General features: G+C 43.4%; 2 protein-coding genes across 7 annotated transcripts; both read left to right on the forward strand.

Moving 5' to 3' along the window:
* The first annotated feature begins 1,008 nt into the window (after positions 1-1,008).
* LOC102002620 (arylamine N-acetyltransferase 1) lies at positions 1,009-10,991 on the forward strand. Of its 6 annotated transcripts, XM_005367759.2 has the most exons (5): positions 1,354-1,862; positions 1,965-2,003; positions 6,400-6,513; positions 7,142-7,219; positions 9,881-10,991. In XM_005367759.2, exon 5 carries the CDS (start codon positions 9,887-9,889, stop codon positions 10,757-10,759), a length of 873 nt encoding a protein of 290 aa, XP_005367816.1. In that variant the 5' UTR covers positions 1,354-1,862; positions 1,965-2,003; positions 6,400-6,513; positions 7,142-7,219; positions 9,881-9,886; the 3' UTR covers positions 10,760-10,991. The 6 variants fall into 6 exon arrangements, with proteins under 6 accessions (XP_026645384.1, XP_013209454.1, XP_005367816.1 ...); XM_026789583.1 differs by lacking the exons at positions 1,354-1,862; positions 1,965-2,003 and adding an exon at positions 1,009-1,081; XM_013354000.2 differs by lacking the exons at positions 1,354-1,862; positions 1,965-2,003 and adding an exon at positions 1,021-1,081 and having other exon boundaries at positions 6,282-6,513.
* A 2,671-nt stretch (positions 10,992-13,662) lies between these two features.
* Positions 13,663-21,615, forward strand: LOC101978962 (arylamine N-acetyltransferase 2). Its single transcript, XM_005367761.3, has 2 exons — positions 13,663-13,687; positions 19,893-21,615. Exon 2 carries the CDS (start codon positions 19,899-19,901, stop codon positions 20,769-20,771), a length of 873 nt encoding a protein of 290 aa, XP_005367818.1. The 5' UTR covers positions 13,663-13,687; positions 19,893-19,898; the 3' UTR covers positions 20,772-21,615.
* Positions 21,616-22,181: the final 566 nt, after the last annotated feature.

Here is a 22,181-nt window from a genome sequence, read left to right on the forward strand (position 1 = left end):
AGTGTAAGTATAGGTTGCAGTTACACCTTATAGAAATATATGTATATTATATATTTAGGATACATAAATTTATATGTTTAAAACATAGACCTTTCCATCTATGTTATATAAGAAGCATCAAGAATTGTAGACTAATGTCTTTACTGTAATTTGAAAATGCAAACGCAGCCAAGTGGCTCTGACGCCACACTCATAGATATATTTCTGACATTGCCTGCTGCCTTTGGGTAGAGATGTAAATGGGAGTGAGTTCGGGAAGAAAAGATGGAAACTGGAAAAATAGGACTATCGTAGCTGGTAGTGGGAATAAAATACACCTGCGTCTCCTGCCTCTCTAGGTCCTGGATCTGCTTTGCCGGGCCCCTCCCCATACTCTGACCTTCCATCAGAATAGTCTGATCTCAGGCTCGCAGCGGGCAGGAACAACGTGAAAGGCCGAGAGCCCACACAATCTGAGGCACGCACACTCTCAGAATAGGAAACCCAGAAGCCCGTAAACTACAGTTCCCAGAGAGCCTTGGGGGCAGGGCAGTTGGACAGCCAATGAGCACTCCCTCTCTAGGCGTGGACAGCCGGCCACCACTTCCTGGTGACAGGCCGGGTGTACCCCTTGAGCTGAGCTGCCCGGCTGCCTGACCACCTGAAAGTCTGGCATCACGGGTTTCATAGGAAGACCAGGAGGCCGAAGTCTACCGAGGCCTGAACGGCAAGTTCTAAAGTTGTTATATTCACAGAGCATGTGGGTCGAGACCCCTTTGGGTCGCATATCAGATATTTGCATTAAGACTCATAATAGAGGGGCTGGAGAGATGGCTCAGTGGTTTAGAGCACCATCTGCTCTTCCAGAGGTCCTGAGTTCAATTCCCAGCAACCACATGGTGGCTTACAACCATCTGTAATGAGATCTGGTGCCCTCCTCTGGCGTGTGGGCATACATAATAAATAAATAAAAAAATATTTAAAAAAAAAAAAAGACTCGTAATAGAAGCTAAATTACAGTTATGAAGTAGCATCGAAAATAATTTTCCAGTTGGGGCTCACAACAACATGAGGAACTTAGAGAATTGCAGCATTATGAAGGGTGAGCATCACTTGTCCAAGGGATGCTTGGCTCAAATCCTCTGGGTGACATTCACCGTCAGGATACATTCTACCAGTAAAAATTTGAGTAACTCTTTTAGATTGTCTAAAACTCTATTTCCTAACAGTAAAATGAGGGTGCTTGCTTAAAAGGTTGTCAGGGTTAAGGAGGTATCTTCCCAGAGATCTGTTACAATTGTATTTCCCTCAGGGAACCAGTCCTCTGTCCCCAACAGGGAAAGTCCTAAAGGGCGCAGTTAACGGTGCGGGGAGTGACTCAGTCTGCAGTAGCTGAGGAAAACTCTCCCAATGGCCCCAAATGTCCAGTCTCCTTTAGGTTGTGCATCTGTGTTGTCCAGCGGAGTTCTAGCATGCTGGAAAGAACAGGGGAAAGGGCCTCCAGGAGCCATCAAGGACAAACTATCAACTTCGTTTCGGTCAGACTATGAAGCCAGCCCTGAGCACAGTCCAGAATTCTATAGCAGCAAAGAGCCTTCCACTGTACAGAGCCCCAAGAAGAAGGGGCCCGTGTCCTCTGCTCTGAACTGCTTCTGCCTCATGGGTCAGGTGACTACCAGAACAAGCCTCCTGGGCCTTTTCTGAGCTGCTGTTTTCTTTCTCTAAGTTCCTCCCCACTCCACCCCCTATCAGTCCAAAGAACGACTCCACCCTGAATTCTGCCCCATCTCTGGTGCCTTAGGAGTTTGGTTTCCACCACTTGATTGCTTAATGTCGGTGCCCGCCCTGGAGGCAGAGAGGCCATCAGTTCTGAGCGGTTTCCTGTGAGTTGGGCTGTGTGCTTTCTAAGTATTTTGTGATTGCTCTGGGCAAGGAGTGTACTCGCCAGCTTCTTAACAGCTCCAACCCTCCCTGTTTCATTATAGCTAATCACTCTTTAGCCTGGGCTGCAGCTGTTTAATCAGGTAAGTTCTGCCCTGCGACTTTTGAGAAGCCACCGGAGTGCATGCTTCCAGTCGGAAGCCTTGGAGTCTCTGGACCATCTTCTTTAGTTAATCGAGTGTATTTCCTTTGCATTTTTGTCTTTTCTAGAACTGCATGGGATCTAATGCCTCTGGCTTACTTTCTCAGTTGCTATTTGCTCAAATGAGCTATTTAATTTGAATATCCTTACATTGATCTTTCGATAGTTCCAGTGTGACAGTACTGGACCAGATTTTTCCAGTTCTGGTCTTTTTTTGTTTGTTTGTTTGTTTTGTTTTGTTTTTCGAGACAGGGTTTCTCTGTGGTTTTGGAGCCTGTCCTGGAACTAGCTCTTGTAGACCAGGCTGATCTCAAACTCGTAGAGATCCGCCTGCCTCTGCCTCCCAAGTGTTGGGATTAAAGGCGTGTGCCACCACCGCCCGGCTCAGTTCTGGTCTTTTGTAGTCTTCAGGTATCATTTTTGATTTTGTTTGTTTGTGTGTTTGTTTGTTTGTTTGTTTGTTTGTTTTGATGTGGGTTTCACAGGTACCAGGCTGGCCTTGTACTCCCTGGCTCTGAACTTGAATTTCTCATCCTCTTATCTCTACTTCAAGAGTGGTGGCATCACAGACATAGACTACACCTCGTTTTTGCCATGCTGGGGATGCAACCAAGGGCTTCGTGCATTCTAGGCAAGCACTCAACCAGCTGTGCTATACTGCTAGCCCATCATTTTTACTTTATTTTCTGCAGATGGGTGTATTTCTGCATGCATATTTGTGCACCATATACATGCCTGGTACCTGCTAAGGCCAGAAGAGGGTATCAGATACCCTAGGAGTGGAATTGGGGGTGATTATGCACGGCTAAGTGGGTGCTGGGAACTGAAACTGGATCATCTGGAGGAGCAGTCAGTGGACTTTACCATTTAGCCATCTCTCCTGCTCCAATATTTTACTTCTCTGTTCCCTAAAAGACAACGAGGCTTGCCAGCAGGCACAGTGACCACCCCTTCGCAGCAGGCCTTTGCTGTGCTCCCTGCGATGGAGAGGAAGGACTTCATTGGGATTATTTATAGTTACTTCTCTTCTAACTTCTGTAAGGTTTGAGATCTTTGCACACCTGTCCCCAGCCCCTTTCCCGAAGTCGTCATGGGGTGTGTGAGGACAGCAGCTTCCCTCACTACCTTGGAGATGGAGTTTTCATTACTTCCCCTCCAAACACGCCCGTGGAACATTCTGGTGCCGGGTGGAGAACTCCCTTCTTATGAAGTGCTCTCTATCTTTGGTGCATGCTCAGGTGGGTCTCTTTCCCTCTGCATTTCACGAATGCAATGACAACGTGTTGCAGTGTTGGACTCTAGCATCCAAACACCGAGAAGGAGTCGCCCCCAGAGACCATCTCATACACCACAGCCGATGCAAAAGCATGAGGATTTTATTAATTCTGTCATGACAGGGTCCCCCAGCATTCGGGAAGCCGAGGGACCTCGAATAGCTGGTACAGTCAACTTTTAAAGAAGCAAGGGAGGTTGTTCTTTGACTATTCTGATTGGCTTATTTGAAAGGGCTATTACCAATAATTGACTGGAGAGCTGTTGCCAGATCAGATGAGGTAAGAGGTCATTTTGACCCCGTTTCCCAGGGGACCAAACCAAAGCAAACGTATATGGGTAATTGTTCAGGAACTGAGTACGTGCATGTGTAGCTGTTAGGTCCTTGGTTCCCAGGGGAGGAGGGGAAGCACTATGGCACAGAGGCTGAGAGGATTCAGAATTGTCAAAAATGGCTTCAGGATTGTCTTAAAGTCTTACAGCAGCACCACACTTTTCCAGAGTTGTGTCCTTCTTGTTTATCAGAGCACGGCTTCTTCTTTTTTCTTTTCCATTCCCAACATGCCTGTGTTTCTCCTCACATGTACTTTCTGCCCCACTTTCCCTTTCTCCCCCTCCATGGTATGAAGGGACTTGTTTTCTCTCTTCTGCTTCTCTTCTGCTCTGGTACCCAGTTGTCTTTTATTGGCCTTCAGTGTGACTATAAAGCATCTCTTAGACATGAGATGCTATGGTCTTAAAGATACATGTGCTAAATCTGTGGTCTGAAGCCTGCTCTGCCCCTGGGAGATGGTAGAGCCTTGTGGGCAACTTCAGTCAGTTTGCCAGTGCTGGGCCCACCCTTGAGCAAGATCCTGAAACCTCCACCTTCCTCTTTCTCTGACTTCCTTCCCTAATGCTGGTTCCTCCAAATGCTGCTTTCAATGAAGCGTGGTCTCCTGTTGGGCCCAAACACAGTGGGCATAAGGGACCATTGGCTCAAAACTAGGCTATAAATTAAAGCATCCTTTAGTTTTAATTGCTTACCTCAGATATTTTGTTGCAGGAGATGTAACTGACTAAGAGCAAATGAATTTGAGGGTTGAGGATTCGCTGCCGCTACTGTGTCCGTGTGTTTCAGAGGCTTGGGATTTGTCTCAGGAGTTTCAGGGAGTTTTGGAGATGCCTTCTAGACAATGCCAAGAGATCGCCATGCAGATCTTAACATGTGACCATTGTGGTCTTAGAAGAGCCAAATACAAATGGAAATGTGGGCAATGATATGCTCCCGGGGCTTCAGAGAGGAAGGAGGGATCTACTGGGGATTAGACTAGCCACCCAGGTCACGCCATGTCAGATGATCCCCTGAGGCTGTATGTTAGGGTGAGTTTGGATCTGACTGGATTACTCACTAGATGGAGGAGATTGCAAGGCAACACAGACTTCAGGAAGTGACATAGATGTCATGAGTGATTGCAGCCAGACAGTGGACCTGAGCTCAGTGAGAAACAAAACTGCAAGTTATGGAAAACTTGTAATTTGGCCATGACAGGCGCATATTCATAAGTTTTATGAATAAAAGGTACAGTTCTGGGGGTCTCATAAAAATTCACTGGGACAATAAAAAAGATACCTTGGGGACATCCCTGGAAAGAGCTAGATCACCATCCCTTTAATCTCAATGTTGTAAGGATGAAAAATTGCCTCTAATATTTTCTAGGGCAGAATCTTTTGATAAGAAAGGACATCTCAGGAAGTCTTTCTGTCTTTGTTTCTCTGGAACCTTCTTAGATTACCTCATGATTTTTTAAACTGCTAACAACGGAAGCTCAGTCTCTCCGTGGGTCTAATGGGCACCAGTGGCAGACCTTAGTGTCTTGAGGTGATTCTGGTCTTTCAAATAAAAATGTAAGAAGGTGGGCTAGCAAGATCGTTGAGTGGGTGGCATGGAGTGCCTGCCACCAGGCCTAATGATCTGAGTTCCATACCCAGAAACCCCATGGTAAAAGGAAAGAACCAGTTCTCTCAGGTTGTCCTCTGATTTCCAGAGAACACTAACTCCGGATTATTGTTTATCAACATATAACTCATTTAAGATTTCACAGTGGCTCCCAGCTCAGCAGCCTGGAGTCTCAGGGGAGAATTCTGACTTGGACTTCTGAGTGATATTGGACAGTTAAGCTTTAGAGGTCTTGGGTATGGAGAAGATAATTTTTGCATTTTAAGAGGAGCTGAGGGAAGAACACTGTGGTGTGAATAAGGACTGTAGGCACATTGCTATAGGTTTTATGGCAGCTCCTGCTCTGATTTGAAGGTCACAGACCTTTCAAACCATGGAGGGTGCACTCTTTGATGAGGCTTATCAGAGGTTGCTCCTGTCCTGTCTCTCTCTTTGTTTTCCAGAGTGAACAGATTAAGCAACTTTGTACACCGCACGATCTTGCCATGTCGCATTTTGCCACCACAGATTCAAAGCAACAGGGCCATGGGTGAAGTCCAAAGTGCTAAAGAAAGTTACCTCACCCTCTTGCTTAAGTATGGGTTCATTTGGCACATGTTCATTGTGTGGATACAGAGACCAGAGATTGACCTCAGGTGTCTTCTTCAGCCACCATTGACCTCTGTTTTAGAGACAGGGTCTCTCACTAGACCTGGAGTTCACTGATTAGTTAGGATGACTGGCCAGTGAACACCAGGAATCCATCTATCCCCAGGCCCTACCCCACCCCGCCCCATAACTGGGGTTACAGATCCATCCTCAGTGCTCTGGATTTGCCCTCGGGTCTGTGCTTATGTTTATGTGGCCGGCACTTTACAGACTAAACCGTCTCTTAGCCCCAAACCTGGTATTTTATTGGGTTTTGTTTAACTTTTGGTTATTAAGATTCTGTACAGTCAAATACCTGTAAGGAAGTTTGTTCTTTTGTTCCGTTTCTTCGTCTAATGGTTCCAATGCTTGTCTTTCTAGGTTTGGAAGTTTCTTTGCGTGTCTGTCTTGTCTTCCTCCCCCAATAGCAAAGTGTCTTTTCCTCTGTTTGTCATTATGGTCATATATCTGTCTCTCCACTCTATGTACACTTCTCAAGTCTGCTGCAGCTGGTGTGACGTCTGACGGTTGCTAGTCTCAGACTCCTCAGTCTTGCCAGAGGAAGGGAAAGTCAATGAAGTAGACAAGAGACTTTTTTGTGGAGATTCTCTGTGTAAGTGGCTACTTTTATATTCTCCACCTCTATGAATAGATTACTTTGTTTTCCTGCTCCAGCATTTTCAAATATAATCATGTCCTGCAGGAAGGTCAGGAGCTGTGGCTGCTTACTGGTGTTGGTGTATCCTTGCTGTCCCACGGCAACTGGGCATCTGGTTGGCTGGCAGATGACTCATGACTTCTCGACCTCACAACTTAGAGACTGTCATGGTGCTCCCAGCTCCCATAATAATCCTGTGGATAAATGTCCTTGTGTATATCATATGTCCCCTTCACTATTTTGCCCACTCCCTCTGTTCAAAATATTTAGGGATTTTTTTTCAGAACTTGTGTTCCATATTAAACTACCATTTTGTTCTTAAGGAGAACTCTGTTGGGGCTGGAGAAATGGCTCAGCAATAACAGCATTCTTACAGAGACCCTGGGTTCAGTTCCCAGCACCCACATCAGGTGGCTCACAACCAGGGGATTTGATGTCCTCTTTTTGTCTCTGTAGCTGCCTGTGGGCATGTGGTACACATAAACTGAAGAAGGCACACACAGACACATAGAGGTAAAAAGATGGTGTTTTTAAAAGAAAAACCATTATATATATTTGAAGCTATTTTTAATTATTTCTACAGTTTTCACAAGAAGAAGAAAGATCCTACGACGCCTGAGCTAACCCTGACAATCAGCCCACATTAAGCTTACCAGGACAGGTATGAAGAGCATGATAACTCTCAGCAGGCTCCCCTTACTGTGTTCCTTCCACCCGCGTTTAGTCTTCTCATGTTAATGATGAAGTGGAAAAGAAGGAGTCGGCTGCTTAACGGAGATGCTGCAAGGCATCATGTGGATTCAGCCGTGTTTCCCTTATGAGTTTCTTGGCAACTAGTTTATAAGTGTTTTCAGCATTTCATTTTAAATCTCAGCTTCAATAATAGGTAATTAAAATATGCTTGGACAGAGGCTACCCAAAGTATGGATTGATTACAAGATGTCACTAGTATCAAGGTCCCTAGCAAATTTCATTCTGATGGAGCTTCAATCAATACAGTTTGGCATTTTATCTTACAGGAGACTTTTGTTAATGTCATGGAAGATGTGGGGGGCGGGGATAAGGGAGTGGGGAAGAAGGGGTAGACAGGGATAGGGATGATGAAAGCCTTAAATATAAAGATCGCACTTTTAAAGAAATATAATTCCCTAGTACAAAGCATGCTGGCTAACTACGCTTTCCCATTTGGTTCAATCTTCCTCTGTCTTCCTAACATACTTAGTGCAGATTCTGGGATAGGGGCCAGGGAGAGTTTAGGATGTTCTGACAAACACCACTTGTTCTTTCTAGGCCTGAATAATAGATTTTAGAGGTTGTCCAAATGCCAAAGAAGGGTGATGGTAAAACTAGGGAGAGAAGGTGGGAAGGGTAGCTGCGTGACAAAGGGAAATGCCGTGACCATGTGACAGATGAAGGCTTCGGTGATCACCACTGAGCCAGGGCCAGGCCCTGTGTACCGTGTCCTTCCCGAGGGTACTATATTGCAAAGGGTTTCACTCAGAACCTGTGTTCTTCGCTCCTATTCAGAGTCTCATCAAAGTAAGGCTCTTGGGTGGCAGGTTGCCAACCCTTTCTGAACAGACTGATGGAAGTGGGATGGCGGGGAGTCCGCGTCACCTGACAGCTAATAGCATTAGCGCCTACTTCTTCATTTCCCTTCCACAGTCTTTGTTGCTGTTGCTTTCCCCCATCATCTCAGTAGATTTTGCCCTGCTACAGAACATTAGCCTCTCACTGACATCTCACTGATACATTTGATGCGCATGTCGTGAGGCAGACACTGGTACTTGAGTGTCATTGTTTTGAATTAGCACTACTGACTGCATTTTCATGGACCGTGGTTCAGAAAACCGCTTTTGAGCACATCAAATATTGTCACGGAGCAACAACACTCCTCTAAGCCTTCTGTGACTTATACTCATTTCCAGCAGAGCTCACCAGGTCCCCACTCGCCATCAAGTCATTGGTAAGAGCGAGGGCTCATCTCAGTCCACTCTTCTCACACATCTTCCACAGCCAACCTGCTTTCTAGAGCATTCAGCGAAGACTCCTCTTCCTTCTGCTAGGAACCACCTTCCTCACACATGCCCAGTCTCTTTGTACAGCACCCTTCATGTGTGAGTGAGGCTTGCTTTGTCCACATTATTTCAGAGAAAAGCTTTCCCTGCTCCTCTTTCTCATTTTAGTTATTCTGTGGACAGTTACCACATTGTTTTATAAAAGTAAATTTACTCAGCCAGGCGGTGGTGGCACACGCCTTTAATCCCAGCACTCGGGAGGCAGAGGCAGGCGGATCTCTGTGAGTTCGAGGAAAGCCTGGTCTACAAGAGCTAGTTCCAGGACAGGAACCAAAAGCTACGAAGAAACCCTGTCTCAAAAAAGCCAAAACCAAAAAAAATTTACTCAGTTCACTTTATGTATATTATTTTAATGCCCACTAAAATGCAAAGTTTGAGAGGGCAAGGAAACACTAGATCAATAGTGGGCAGCTCAGTAAAGCACTTGTTGAATGAAGGAGTGGGTCGGCCCATCAGTGCAAATCTTTGAGTAGGTAGCTTTGTGCATAACATTCAGTTAAATGGAGTGGTGGAGTGGAGCACTCGGCATGGCCACTGTGTTCTCTGCTACACAATTCTCCATGCTCATGAATGTCCTAGTTAGGATTTTTATTGCTGTGAAGAGACACCATGATCATAGCAACTCTTACAAAGAAAACATTTCGTTGAGATGGTATCTTACAGTTCCAGAGGTTCAGCCCATTGTCATCATGATAGGGAGCATGGCAGCATGCAGGCAGATGTTGACCAGAAGGCAACAGGAAGTCAATTGACTGTCATGTGGAAGGAAGTTTGAGAAATAGATCTCAAAGCCTGCCCCCACCGTGACATACTTCCACCGACAAGGCCACACTTCTTGATATTGCCACTCCATGTGGGGGTAATTTCCTTTCAAACCACCACAGTGAATAACTGTTTAGAAGTTTATTTTTACAGGGTGCCAGCAGCAATGTCTACCATACCACCAAGGAGACCACATCTAAACTGTTAGACTTTTGACTGCTCATTTAATCTGACTTTCTAACTTCAAAATCTTGAAAACACAATAAATAGCAAAGCTCTCCTTCAAGGGTCACTGGGAATATTTGATGACCTGCAGATAAAAGCCAGTAATGCAATAGAAACAATATGATTATTGATGAGACATGTGCAGGCATTGTTCATACGTGCATATTAATAGTACATTCTAGCTACAGTTAGCTGACTCCAGGACATCCACAAGGAACTGCTGTAATGTTTGTTTGGTTTCATGTTGTTTGCCTTAGGGGACCATGGACATCGCAGCATATTTTGAAAGGATTGGATATGAGAACTCAGCGAATAAACTGGACTTGGACACACTAACTGAAGTTCTTCAGCACCAGATGCGAACAGTTCCTTTTGAGAATCTTAGCATGCATTGTGGAGAAGCCATGAATTTGGACTTAGAGACCACATTTGACCACATAGTGAGGAAGAAGCGGGGCGGGTGGTGTCTCCAGGTTAATCATCTCCTGTACTGGGCTCTGACCGAAATGGGCTTTGAAACCACAATGTTGGGGGGCTACGTTTACATAGTTCCAGTCAATAAATACAGCAAAGAAATGATTCACCTCCTAGTCCAGGTGACCATCAGTGACAGGAACTACATTGTTGATGCGGCCTTTGGAGGCTCCTGCCAGATGTGGGAGCCTCTGGAATTAGCATCAGGAAAGGATCAGCCTCAGGTGCCTGCCATCTTCCGTTTGACGGAAGAGAATGGAACCTGGTACATGGACCAAATCAGAAGAGAGCAGTATATTCCAAACCAAAAATTTGTTAACTCCGACCTCCTTGAGAAGAGCGAATATCGGAAAATCTACTCTTTCACTCTGAAGCCACGCACTATTGAGGACTTTGAATATGCAAATACCTACCTCCAGACGTCATCAACATCTGTGTTTGTACACACTTCATTTTGTTCTTTGCAGACTCCAGAAGGTGTTTGTTGTTTAATAGGCTCTACCTTTGCAAGCAGGAAATTCAGCTATAAGGACAATGTAGATCTGGTGGAGTTTAAAAATGTAAATGAGGAAGAAATAGAAGACGTACTGAAAGCTGCATTTGGTGTTTCTTTGGAGAGAAAGCTTGTACCCAAAAATGGTGACCTGTCTTTTACTATTTAGGGTGAGGAGCAAAATTGGGTTTCATTACTATTTCATCTTCTTCAACATTTGAAATGTATGCAGATGTATCCAAAACAGTCCTTATAGGATCATCACTGAACTTGATATTGATCAACTAATGATTTGTATCTTTTATTTCCTACATTTTATGAAAAGAAATCTTAGCAGTCCTGTCATTTTACCATGAAAAATATAATCAGTTATAATTAAATAAAATTTTAATGAATACAATCACAATCCTTTTCAAGATTAATCATACAAAAAATTCTTAATGAAGATGTGGTTATCTTGGGAGCCATATTCACTTGCAAGAGAAAACCTTCAAACATTCTCTTATAGTTGAACTCACATAAGCCTTATACTAGTAGTTCAGTATGAATAAACACAACTGTTAAATTCAGCGAGAATAAATCTGATGACCAAGGTATACAAGAAGCCACCTTCACAACTTAGGATCAGAATAAAGCAAGCAAGAATAAGTCATCAGTTCAGTTCCAGGCAACTTCCTAGTCCCCAAGACAAAACTCAAGCCAGTGCATGGGGCTCTATGAGTAACTGCCAAGATAATGGCATGGCGTGGAATTTCTTCCAGGGTTAATTTTGTGGTATGTGTCTGTTTGTATTTGATACTTTTTTTTTAAAGCTATGGGAACACTGATATTTGGAATTAGGTGATTTATAAAATATATGTTACTGGGAACACATTGTTTATGAAGTATATTGATTGCTAACTCTATTAAAGTAGTGTTGGCTAATATCTTCTGAGTCAAAGGTTTCTTGGAAATACTGAGATATGATAAGCAACATGCCATCTGTAAGGCATGTATTCCTTTCCTCCTTGCCTAATATCCCTCCTCCCTTCTCCACTTAAGCTCAAGAGAAGCAAGCAAACACACATGGCTCTTAGTGGGCCTCAGAGTTCAATCCCTGAGCACATTACTGGGTAGAACTTTGGATCTGATTCAAGAAATAAAACTAAATTTGAAGCAAATATATTCTGTCCCTGACAAACAGAAGACAAATGTAGGGCTAGAATTAGTCTATAGGCCCACTACACTATAAGCCAAAAGTTTGGTTTACAGCACTACCACACAACATTATTTCGCTCTGGGATTTGGCAGTTATTTCTAAGTCTTTCCCTCTTTCTTTTCTTCACTCCTGCTAAAATTCTGTTCATATTGTGAGCTGCCTACGGCGTGGTTGATGAGAACAGATGCCAGAGGTGTACAGTCTGGCTTGTGCCCCCGAATCTGAACCTTTAACTTCTCTGTACCATGCTTTCTGGCTGGTTTCTCTAAGAGTGTCGTGTTGGAATCCAGCCTCTATTCAGGCCACCGTGCTTGCAGCAACCTTCACTCCATAGCGACGGGTACTGATTGACAGGCTCCTTTATGTGAGCCCTTAGCTAACAGGCAGTCCCAGCGGCAGTTATACATCAAGAGAAGCATTGGCTTTGGCACTATAGATGTTATACATCCTCCTCCCCATACCCTTCCTAGACTCCTGCTTGGGAATCAGAGATCCTGGCTGCAGGCTCTTGCTGAGAACGTCTCCCATCCTCTATCACATAGATTCTTGTTCTCTTCAGAGACCCCGCCATGATGCCTGTCCCTGGAGCTGAGGCCTGAAGTCTCCTTGGAGCCCTCCTGCCCCTTGTCTATATACCCATGATGCTAATAACTCTTCCAATAAACCAATTACTCCCCAGCAATCCAGCCCAGGGTGCTCTTGAATACTCCTCTCTATGCAGATTCCACTGCCAGGGCTCTGGCTAACATGGGAGAATCCAGCATCCTTCAGTCTTCAACTGGCCATGATCATATTAAGGTTAACAGAAAAGCATGGGCCAGGATATTACCAAATGTACAGGTTATATTGCCACAAGGATGGATTTGTTTTGTTTTGTTTTGTTTTGTCTTTGGGGACTGGTCTTACGTAGCCCAAGCTGGCCTTGAACTTGCCACGTAACTCAGGATGGCCTTGAGTTTTTGATTGTCCTACCTTCTCTTCCCAAGTGCTAGGACTAGGCAGCGGCCACAGCATAGCAATTTTTCTGTTTTTGTTTTGGTTGGTTGCTTGTAGCAATATAATAGTTGGGAAGTGCTAGTGCAGGAATAAAAATAAATAAGCTGTTTGCAAACAAATAGTTGTCATCAACAAACAAAGCGAAATCCCTCAGAAGCACACTGAGAGGCATTGCATGCCTCAGAGTGACCCGGCTGAGCAGACAAAAAGTGGAGATATGGGTTCTGTAACTCACCTCTCCTCCTCAAGCCCAGCCCCCAGAAGCTTAAATTTAAAAATCTATTCTGTTTACCCAGATTATATGAATAGTGTGAGCCAAAGGGATAACACAGAGGATTGATACTGAAGGGTCTTTAAAATACAGTGGACAGGGGAAAGAGCTAAGAAGCAGCAAGCATTTTGTACCATTATCATTATAAATCAAAGACCGCTGAAATACAACCATAAAACACGTGCCCTGTGTACAACACAGGTACGGACACACGTCATATACATTCCACAGTGCCTTTGCGGGAGAAGCAGAAGGACCTGAAGGTGAGAGGTGAAAGAAAGAAAAAGGAAAACATATCAATAGAAAAGGATTCCTTTACTGGGAGTGTGAATGTGGCTATCGCTTCCTCCTCTATGTCCTGCATCTGCTTTCCCTGCGCCCTTCTCAAGCTTTGACTTCCCACAGGCTCCGACAGAGTGTGAACTCAGAAATACTAAGATAGCTCCCCCCTTTTCAAACTTGAGAGTTTGCCAGGGGCAGTGAGACCTTACAACTACATTTCCCAGAGATCCTTGGCCTGGCTATGGCCAGGCATAGGGGGACGGATCAACCTGGACAGCCAATGAAAGCACTTCCTCTGCAGACCTCTCAGCCTGCTTCCTGGTCTTCCTGGCCGCGGTCCTAGTAGCTGGGTAAGTGGGTTCTTCCAGATAGACTTGGAGATCGGGGTTCCCTCCTCTCCTAAGAGGAAGACCAGGAGAAAACAGCATAACTCAGCCGTGAATTTCCAATCCTGAGGTTGTTGAGGAAGTTTGGGTGGCACAGACCTGGAACCCATGCTATAAATACTTTGTAGCACACAGGTGATTCTAACAATGTTTTGTTCAAGTGGGTGACAGCCACAGCAGTTTCTTTTAGAGAGATTTCGAGAGCCGTTTAGTACTATTTCCTTATTAGTCACGAGCACACGAGTAGTGCTACTCAAAGGGTTTGTGAGAGATAAAGAGGTGTGTGGAGCACTTAAGAACTCTTTAATTGAATCCCCTTGGATAATTTTAACGATGCTGACCACTGCATGTCTAGGGGGTTTACGGAGGAATTTTTGTCATGCTTGAAGAAGGGCTCGTCTGGAGGGTCTTTTAGGAGCTGTCAATAACGTCAGAAATTAACTACTTCCTGTGAACCCAGACTGAGTTGCTACCTCTGAACAAGACTGAAAGATTACACAGCAGCGAGGCGCCAGCATCTACAAACGTCCAGGATTATTGGCCTCTAGCTGTGAACTCTGTTCTATACTGTGGGCACAATGTCAACAACATTGCTTGGCTCTTTTCTGATAAGGGCTCTTCCCTCTCTCTAGCCCCTCCTTTGACTGCCTCAGGCAACTGACTCCACCCTGTCTTTCAAAAAGAGAAAAAAGAAAAAAATATGCCAACTTTTTTTTAAGCTACCTACCACAGACTAACTATGTGGTTATGCTATGTTCAACTGTGGCCCTAGTTTCTCTTTCCCTTTGGTTTTGTTTTCCTGGAAGCTCTCCTACCTTTGCCTAGCTGCTGGTGGCCTGTACTGGAAGCCACGGGTGCCAGGTAGGTTTGCTATAACCTAAGGGCAGGTAGCTGGTGCTCTTTGCACACATCCAGGTCAAGGTCAACAAGTGTAGTCTCTTCCATCCATTTAATCAAAGATTATTATTTATTTATTTATTTATTTATTTTGCTTGTGGTTGTCAATAGAGTTGGATGTTGTTTTTCATAGCAAAAATGAAAGAGAAAAAGGATATGGAGGGGGTGGCCTACACATCCAAAATTGCAAGCAATCCATTCGTTTTCATCATAGCTCTTCATTGAGTATTGCTGGTAATCCATGCAGTGAATGTAGCGTCCCCTCAATGGTATCTCCTGCTTCCAGCATTACAATATGCTACTCATATCTCCTTCTGGATTAATCTCTAGCTTCTCTTTGTTGGCCTCTTGCTCACAAGTCCATCGTGGGAAGAATAAGGAGTTGTCTTACTAAAACAATTGAAAATCACTCCTTTATTAGAAAGATGCAGCGCTAAAGCAACAAGAGTTCTCTGCACCAACCTGTTCTCTGGTGGGGGGTGGGGGGACAGGATGTCTAAAAAGGACAACTTGTGAGTGGTGTGCTGTGCTGTGTCATTTAGGGACAAATGACAGCAGCTGGTATAACTATCGCATATGGATCATTTGACTAAATACATATCCCCGTGATCTGCAGTCCTGTGGCAGCAGGCCCTCTAGAAGTTCCTTACCTTATGTATGCTAACCTTCTTATACATAGTTCCATGGAACAAACTTGAAGATAGCCAAATGGAAATTCCCTCAAACCAGATGTTGGGGCAGAGTTACACGTATGAAAAAACTGCTGGGGACAGGCAGCTCTGCCTATGTTTATAACTCTTAGTTTGTCCACACAAGAGCAAGGAAGCTGTGCAGAGCCCCTGTGCCAATGTGTCCTTGGCCCAGAGCTGGGAGGACATTTATTTAGGTTTGCCATTTACACCTTTTAGCAAAAGAAGCAAGAAAGCCCCAGAAGCCATTGAGGAGTCCCCTAATAAAATACAGGGTGCAGGGCTTTATGTAAATATAAGCATACAAGCCATGCCACAGATGTGCAGGAAGTGGTAAAAAGAATTTGCAGATCTAAGTGAATTACTGACGATCCTTCCTCACAACCTCACCTTGATTGTAAATCTTCTCCAAGCTCTTGTGCCCTCTTTGGGGGCACAAGCATGCCATGTTCTTTATTCTTCAGTGCACATGGTAGACAGAAGTATGTGTAAGGGCTTCATGTGAATCATGCTGTGTTCAAAACATTATTCTGTTATTATCATTATTATTACCCATCTGTCTGTTTTTCAGCAAGTGCCTTTTTCTATGGGGCCATCTCACCAGCCATATTTTCTTATGTGTATTTTTCTCATTTTAGGTAAGGAGTGCAATCCAACTCTGCCCTTCCCTGTTGCATACATTTCTGCCTTGTATGTCAATACATTATCTAGGTTAGGGATTCATTCTTTAAGGTTTGGATACAAACTGTCCCCATAAATAGCTCAGATATCGAAGGCTGAACCCCAGATGCTGGTGCTATTCGGCAGTGATTTAATTGTGAGGATGCTCACCTCCTCAATGGACCGAGCTCACAGCTGAGTGGGCTCTTAGGAATCAGGACCTCATTGGAGCAAGTGCCACTGGAGGTACTGCCATAAGGGTCTGTCTTGACATTCTTTCCTTCCTCTTTGCCTCTGCTTTTCGGCCACCATGAGGTGAGCATGTTTGCCTTGTCGTGTACTTCAGTCTCAATGCAAACCCATGGTAATGAAGCCAGTTCTGCACAGACTGGTGCCTCTGAAACTGCCATCCAAAATTGAGCTTTCTTCCATTGGGTTGTTTGCTTGTTGTTTAATCACGGCAACAGAAAATAGCTAACCATCCGCTACAGAGCCTCGGTATGGCCTTTAGACTGGGTGGCTCCAGTGTTTGTGGTTCATGGGATAAACAATAAACAAAGCCAGAGACTTTGCCATCAGAAGCTTCCAACCCATCTCTGAGGGCTCTCTACCTTGACTCCTCAAACACGACCTTTGTTCTTGTCAGGGAGAGTATTAGAAAAGATTTCACTAGCCACAGCCCACGGGAACACTGAACTGGTTGAGGTCTGTGCTGTCTAACATAGGAATTGTCAACTCACATTAGTTATTGCAAAATCAGATATTCCTAGGTTGACTTTGTAATGGTTCATCGGGTCTTCCTACTTCTGGTCAGTTCTACGTTGAGCTTAATGATTGACTTCCATCTATTTCTCTATCAGACAAAGTGGCTTGATCTGGAACCACAATGTGTTCTCTGCTCTTCCCTGTATGAAAGGAGCCGATGATTACAGCATCCCAGCTTGCTGCCCTCTCTATTTCTTGGCTTTGCTTTTCACTTATCCCTCCACTGGCTGGGAAGGAGGAAGCACTTTACCGGGATAGCTCACAGTTGTTTGTCCAGTCCTTTCCCGTTTGAGATTGTCTCTGAGTGCCTGGAGACTTTCTCATTCAGTGGAATGTGAAGAGAATACCAAGCACAACTTGCGTGCCCCTTCAGTATTTTGTAGACAAGGTTCTATTATTTTACCTTTGCTTGCTTCTGTGGAACATTCTGTTGCCAAGCTGATATCTTCCTGATGAGGAGCTATTTATTTCTCTGACAGATGCTTGAATGGCTCTTCATAATTTTAGATTTCAAACGTTTAAATAGATATAGTCACATGTCATGTACATAGAATTCAGTTTTTCCTGGAATGTTATCTCACTTCTCTTTCTGATGTGATTCCTGCAGTATTTTCATACACACACATCTCACGTCATATATTTTTTTCTATTCTAATTTTACACTTTCCATTTCAGAAACTTTGGTTGCTCTTTGTGTCTATGAGCATTTAACTTTATTGTTCCATTAGTCTTGACCATCAAGCTATCTTTCTGCATTCTCGGTGTGTTATTATGTTCTATCTATAGAGTACTTTTTATCATAATTAATGTAATATCTTGCTTTATGTCTTTAATAAGTCTAAGTTTGAGGTGTTTCTTTGCATAAACCACATTGTTCAGTCACTGTGTGTCTGTCACCTCTATGAAGAACTTCTAGTCCTTTTTCCCACTAGTTCTTTTGGACGTGCACCTCATATCTCTTCTGCTAGTGCCAGCCTCTTGGTGTGTCTATCCAGAATCGGGTTTGGACTTCATATCAGAAGAGGCGAGAGAATCAAATGTGACAGGAGATTGCTTGGTGACATGTCTTCCACAAGGAAGTTGTCCCTCTGTAGCACGAATTCTAATTGGTCTTAATAATAAAAACCTGGAGTCAGATATCGGGGGTGCAAGCTGAAAGATCAGAGAAGCAGAGCAGCCAGCCATTAGAGCTCTTACCTCTACAAAATCCTCAGACTAAAAAGAGACAGAGCTCCCCTCTCCTCCCACCTTATATTCCTATCTATGCACAGCCATATCACTTCCTGTCTGTCTGTACAGACCTCCAGACCTCTATGGTTAACTAGTGGCTAGCTCTACCTTCTGATCTTCAGACAACTTTGTTAGAGTACAAACAGGATATTACCACATCCCTTTCCTTCTCTGATGGCAACCACATTAAGACTGTCACTGTCTTTTCCTGCCCTTAGTCCTCTGCTGTAGCTGTCACCTCAAGGAAGGCCACTGTACAAACTGTAATCAGGGACATCAAACAGGCTTCATCTCTCTTTGCTGTTCCTATGCCAACTAATGATGTGTATTGCTGGTTCTGAACCCTGTACTTAGGAGAACATCCAGGTACTTCTGGAAGTCCCAGGCTGAGAACCAATCATGGTACTACCATCTTTCAACATCACACTTTCTACAGGCTTCCCTATGTAGCTCAGAGGTTTACTTCAATGCAGTTCATACTCTATGTTTGTAACATAATTTATGCTACAAACAACTACCCCTTTCTTTAAAGAAAAGTAATACCAATTTAGCATTTTACATTTACTTGGGGACTGTATACCATAATGTATGGGGCTGAAAATTTGTGGGAGCTGGTTTTCTCTATCCATCTTCCAAGTTATGAGGATCAAATTCAGGTTTTCAAGCTTGGAGTCAAGTGCTCTCCTCTCTCTAAGCCGTCCTCCCAGCCCATGTTATAGTTCATTTTTAAACTTTCCTTTCTAGAGTTTGTACCAGGAAGAAGAAACATTCTGATACTGTTTGAATTAAAGCCAACAGCCTACTTTGAACTGATACATATAAAAAAGCATTTTCTAAGAAATCTCAAAGGATCTAAGTATGTTCTCCCACCTTATCTAAGTCCTGTCTATACTGATGATCAGGCTGAAGCGAGGGTCTGTCCTTCTACGGGGACTCTGTTAGCCTGCGTGTAAAACTAATCACATTTTTCACACATCTCCTTCCCTACCAACTCCACTCCAGGAACTCACAAGATTTTACCTTGTGCCCAGCTTCATCAGTATACAACTGAAATATATTTAGTCACAATTATACCCAGGTATGATTTGTTTACAACATATAGCTAGTGTTGAGCTCCTAGCAAAAGCTGACTTAATTATAATGAACCTACAGCTACTAAATCTGAATTCCAACTCAAAACTTGGTCTTGAAACCAAAAACAAAATCTGGCTGTTACTTATTCCACGGTTTCTGCAATCTCACTGTGATGCCTGTAATGGTTTCCAAGTGTTTGCTCCAGTCCCATCCTCCGTGCATTATCATCTCACCCTTCTTTCCCAGTCCTGGGGAAGCAACAGTCAGCTAGCTGCCTAGTCATGCCTTAGCCACCACCCAGTCTCTTCGCTTCCCCCATAGATTCCATACAAATCCGAGCAAGGAGGCAAACAGGTGCTGGGGACATCTAACTAAATTCTGTTTGTTCTTTCTGGGTGTTAGATGTTTAATGCTTATGTAAGTGGTACCATGACAACTGTGTACCGTGGTGCACAGTTCTGATTCTATAGGCAACTGTGCAGACGCCTATTTTAATGGATTCTGAGTGGAATCTTTTTGTTACTTACCCTCGTCTGGCTCTTCTTACTTGGCGCCTGTACTGAGCATAGACAGGAAAGGCTACAGAGCACCCTACCTCTAAGCAGTTTATCGTCTGCCTCAACACTTAGCCTGTATTTGAAGGAAATGAGAAAACATTCATCCTGGTACACAGAGAGTATTCTACACGTGTCTAGGTGTTATGAACATTGATCCTGTGTCGGTTCATTTAATAGGACAAAATAAACATAGATTGTTGTAAGCATTGTCTGTATTTATAAACTGAAAATGAGTTTTGACTGTACTTATTCCACTTTAGTAGTAATATTTGTTTTGGATTGTTTTCCTTGCCTTAGCGAACCATGGACATTGAAGCATACTTTGAACGAATTGGTTATCAGAACTCCAGGAACAAACTGGACTTGCAGACATTAACTGAAATCCTTCAACACCAGATACGAGCTGTTCCCTTTGAGAACTTGAACATCCATTGCGGGGAGCCCATGGAGCTGAGCTTAGAGGCCATCTTTGATCAAATTGTAAGGAAGAAGAGGGGTGGGTGGTGTCTCCAGGTTAATCATCTCCTGTACTGGGCTCTGACTAAAATGGGCTTTGAAACCACAATGTTGGGAGGCTACGTCTTTAACGCTCCAGCTAATAAGTACAGCACTGGTATGATTCACCTTCTGGTCCAGGTGACCATCAGTGACAGGAACTATATTGTTGATGCTGGATTTGGACGTTCTTACCAGATGTGGGAACCTCTAGAATTAGCATCTGGGAAGGATCAGCCTCAGGTGCCTGCCATCTTCCGTTTGACGGAAGAGAATGGAACCTGGTACTTGGACCAAATCAGAAGAGAGCAGTATATTCCAAACCAAGAATTTGTTAACTCCGACCTCCTTGAGAAGAGCGAATATCGGAAAATCTACTCTTTCACTCTGGAGCCACGCACTATTGAGGACTTCGAGTCCATGAATATCTACCTCCAGACGTCGCCAGCATCTGTGTTTACAAGCAAGTCATTTTGTTCCTTGCAGACCCCAGAGGGGGTTCACTGTTTGGTGGGCTCCACCCTCACCTATAGGAGATTCAGTTATAAGGACAACATAGATCTTGTAGAATTTAAGAGTCTGAAGGAGGAAGAAATAGAAGATGTACTGAAAACTATATTTGGCGTTTCTTTAGAGAAAAAACTTGTTCCCAAGCATGGTGATAGATTTTTTACCATTTAGAATAAGCAGCAGTAAAAGTTTTTGGTGACACTCCATGTAATTGAACGTTTTGTGATAAATTTCAAACAGATATGCAGTATATGTAATCACTTGAGTCTTTCTGCATCCATCCTCCAGCTTCTCAGTTATTGGTAACTAACAATCTGTTGTACCCTCTACTTCTGTGTTCTAATTAGCAACAATTGTGCCTTAGATAAACTTCATTGCCTGCCACTGTGCAAGGCTCTACTCCTATATCTTAATGGAAGAAAACCCTAGACATTTTGTCTATAAAACATCAGCTATTCTGGTTGCATGACTTTTGAATGAAACAGCTAGAAATCAGCCATTCAAAGAGCACGTTACTGTTGACATGAACATACTGGTGTCCATGCTGATGGGTGCTAGAGAATTCTCGACATTGCTTATTGTTAATTCACATGGAATTTGTGCTAATAGCTGAATAAAAGAATAGTGAGAGAAACATTGCCATTAAATTCAAACAGCATCTATCCAATATCTAATTTTTATGAGATGTTACCTTATAATTTAGGATTTGGATGCAGCAAAGAAGAATGGATGCTAATGTTCGTTCCAAATACATTTAAGACTATATAGTCTATCAATATATGACTTCTGCCAACACCTAGAGAGATATGATTAGGACCCAAGAGAACCAGTCACACAGCTAATAATTTCTTTCTCTGTTGGTTTTGTATCCAGTCCTTTTTATATGATTTTTCTTTATGGGAACAAATAACGATATTTAGAAATTTGAGCTTCTTAATTTTTGAAATGTATGACTAAAATAATTAATATAAATGATGTAATATATATCTAAAACATTTGCAAAGAGATCTATTAAAAACATGTTTACTAATGTGGTGTAAATGGAGAGCTTCATCTGGAGGAGCTGGGATACAATGGAGACTGGTGTCTTCTCGAGGGGAGTCTTCTCTTTATTTTCCTCCTCAATCATGCTGATACTCTTTACTGCTGATTTGACTAGATTTGTGATCACATAGAGGAATTCTAGGCTCTCCTGTGAGTATTTTTAGAAACATTTAACTGAAGAGGAAAGACCCAGCTAGTAAAGGATTGTGGGTGGCTCCGTGCCCTTGTTTAGGTCCCTGACTGGGTAAAATGGGAAAGAATTCTGAGAAAGGGAGCTGAGCAATGTTTATATAATGGTTCTCTGATTATGGCACAGTGTGCCCAGCTACCTTGTGTTCTCACCTCTACAGTTATCGCTGAGCCTCAAACTATCAGCTCAAGTTTATATCGGTGTTACTCATTTTATCTGTGACAAGTCAGCCACAGATTTAGGCACATGGGGGGGAAGAGTTCTATGCCTACAGTAAAGACTAAATTATTAATAATTATCTGTTAGATGGATGCCTGATGCATGAGTAATATCTTCATTTTGATGGT

This window comes from Microtus ochrogaster, unplaced genomic scaffold (genome assembly GCF_000317375.1).
Source record: "Microtus ochrogaster isolate Prairie Vole_2 unplaced genomic scaffold, MicOch1.0 UNK23, whole genome shotgun sequence".
Lineage (NCBI taxonomy): Eukaryota > Metazoa > Chordata > Mammalia > Rodentia > Cricetidae > Microtus > Microtus ochrogaster.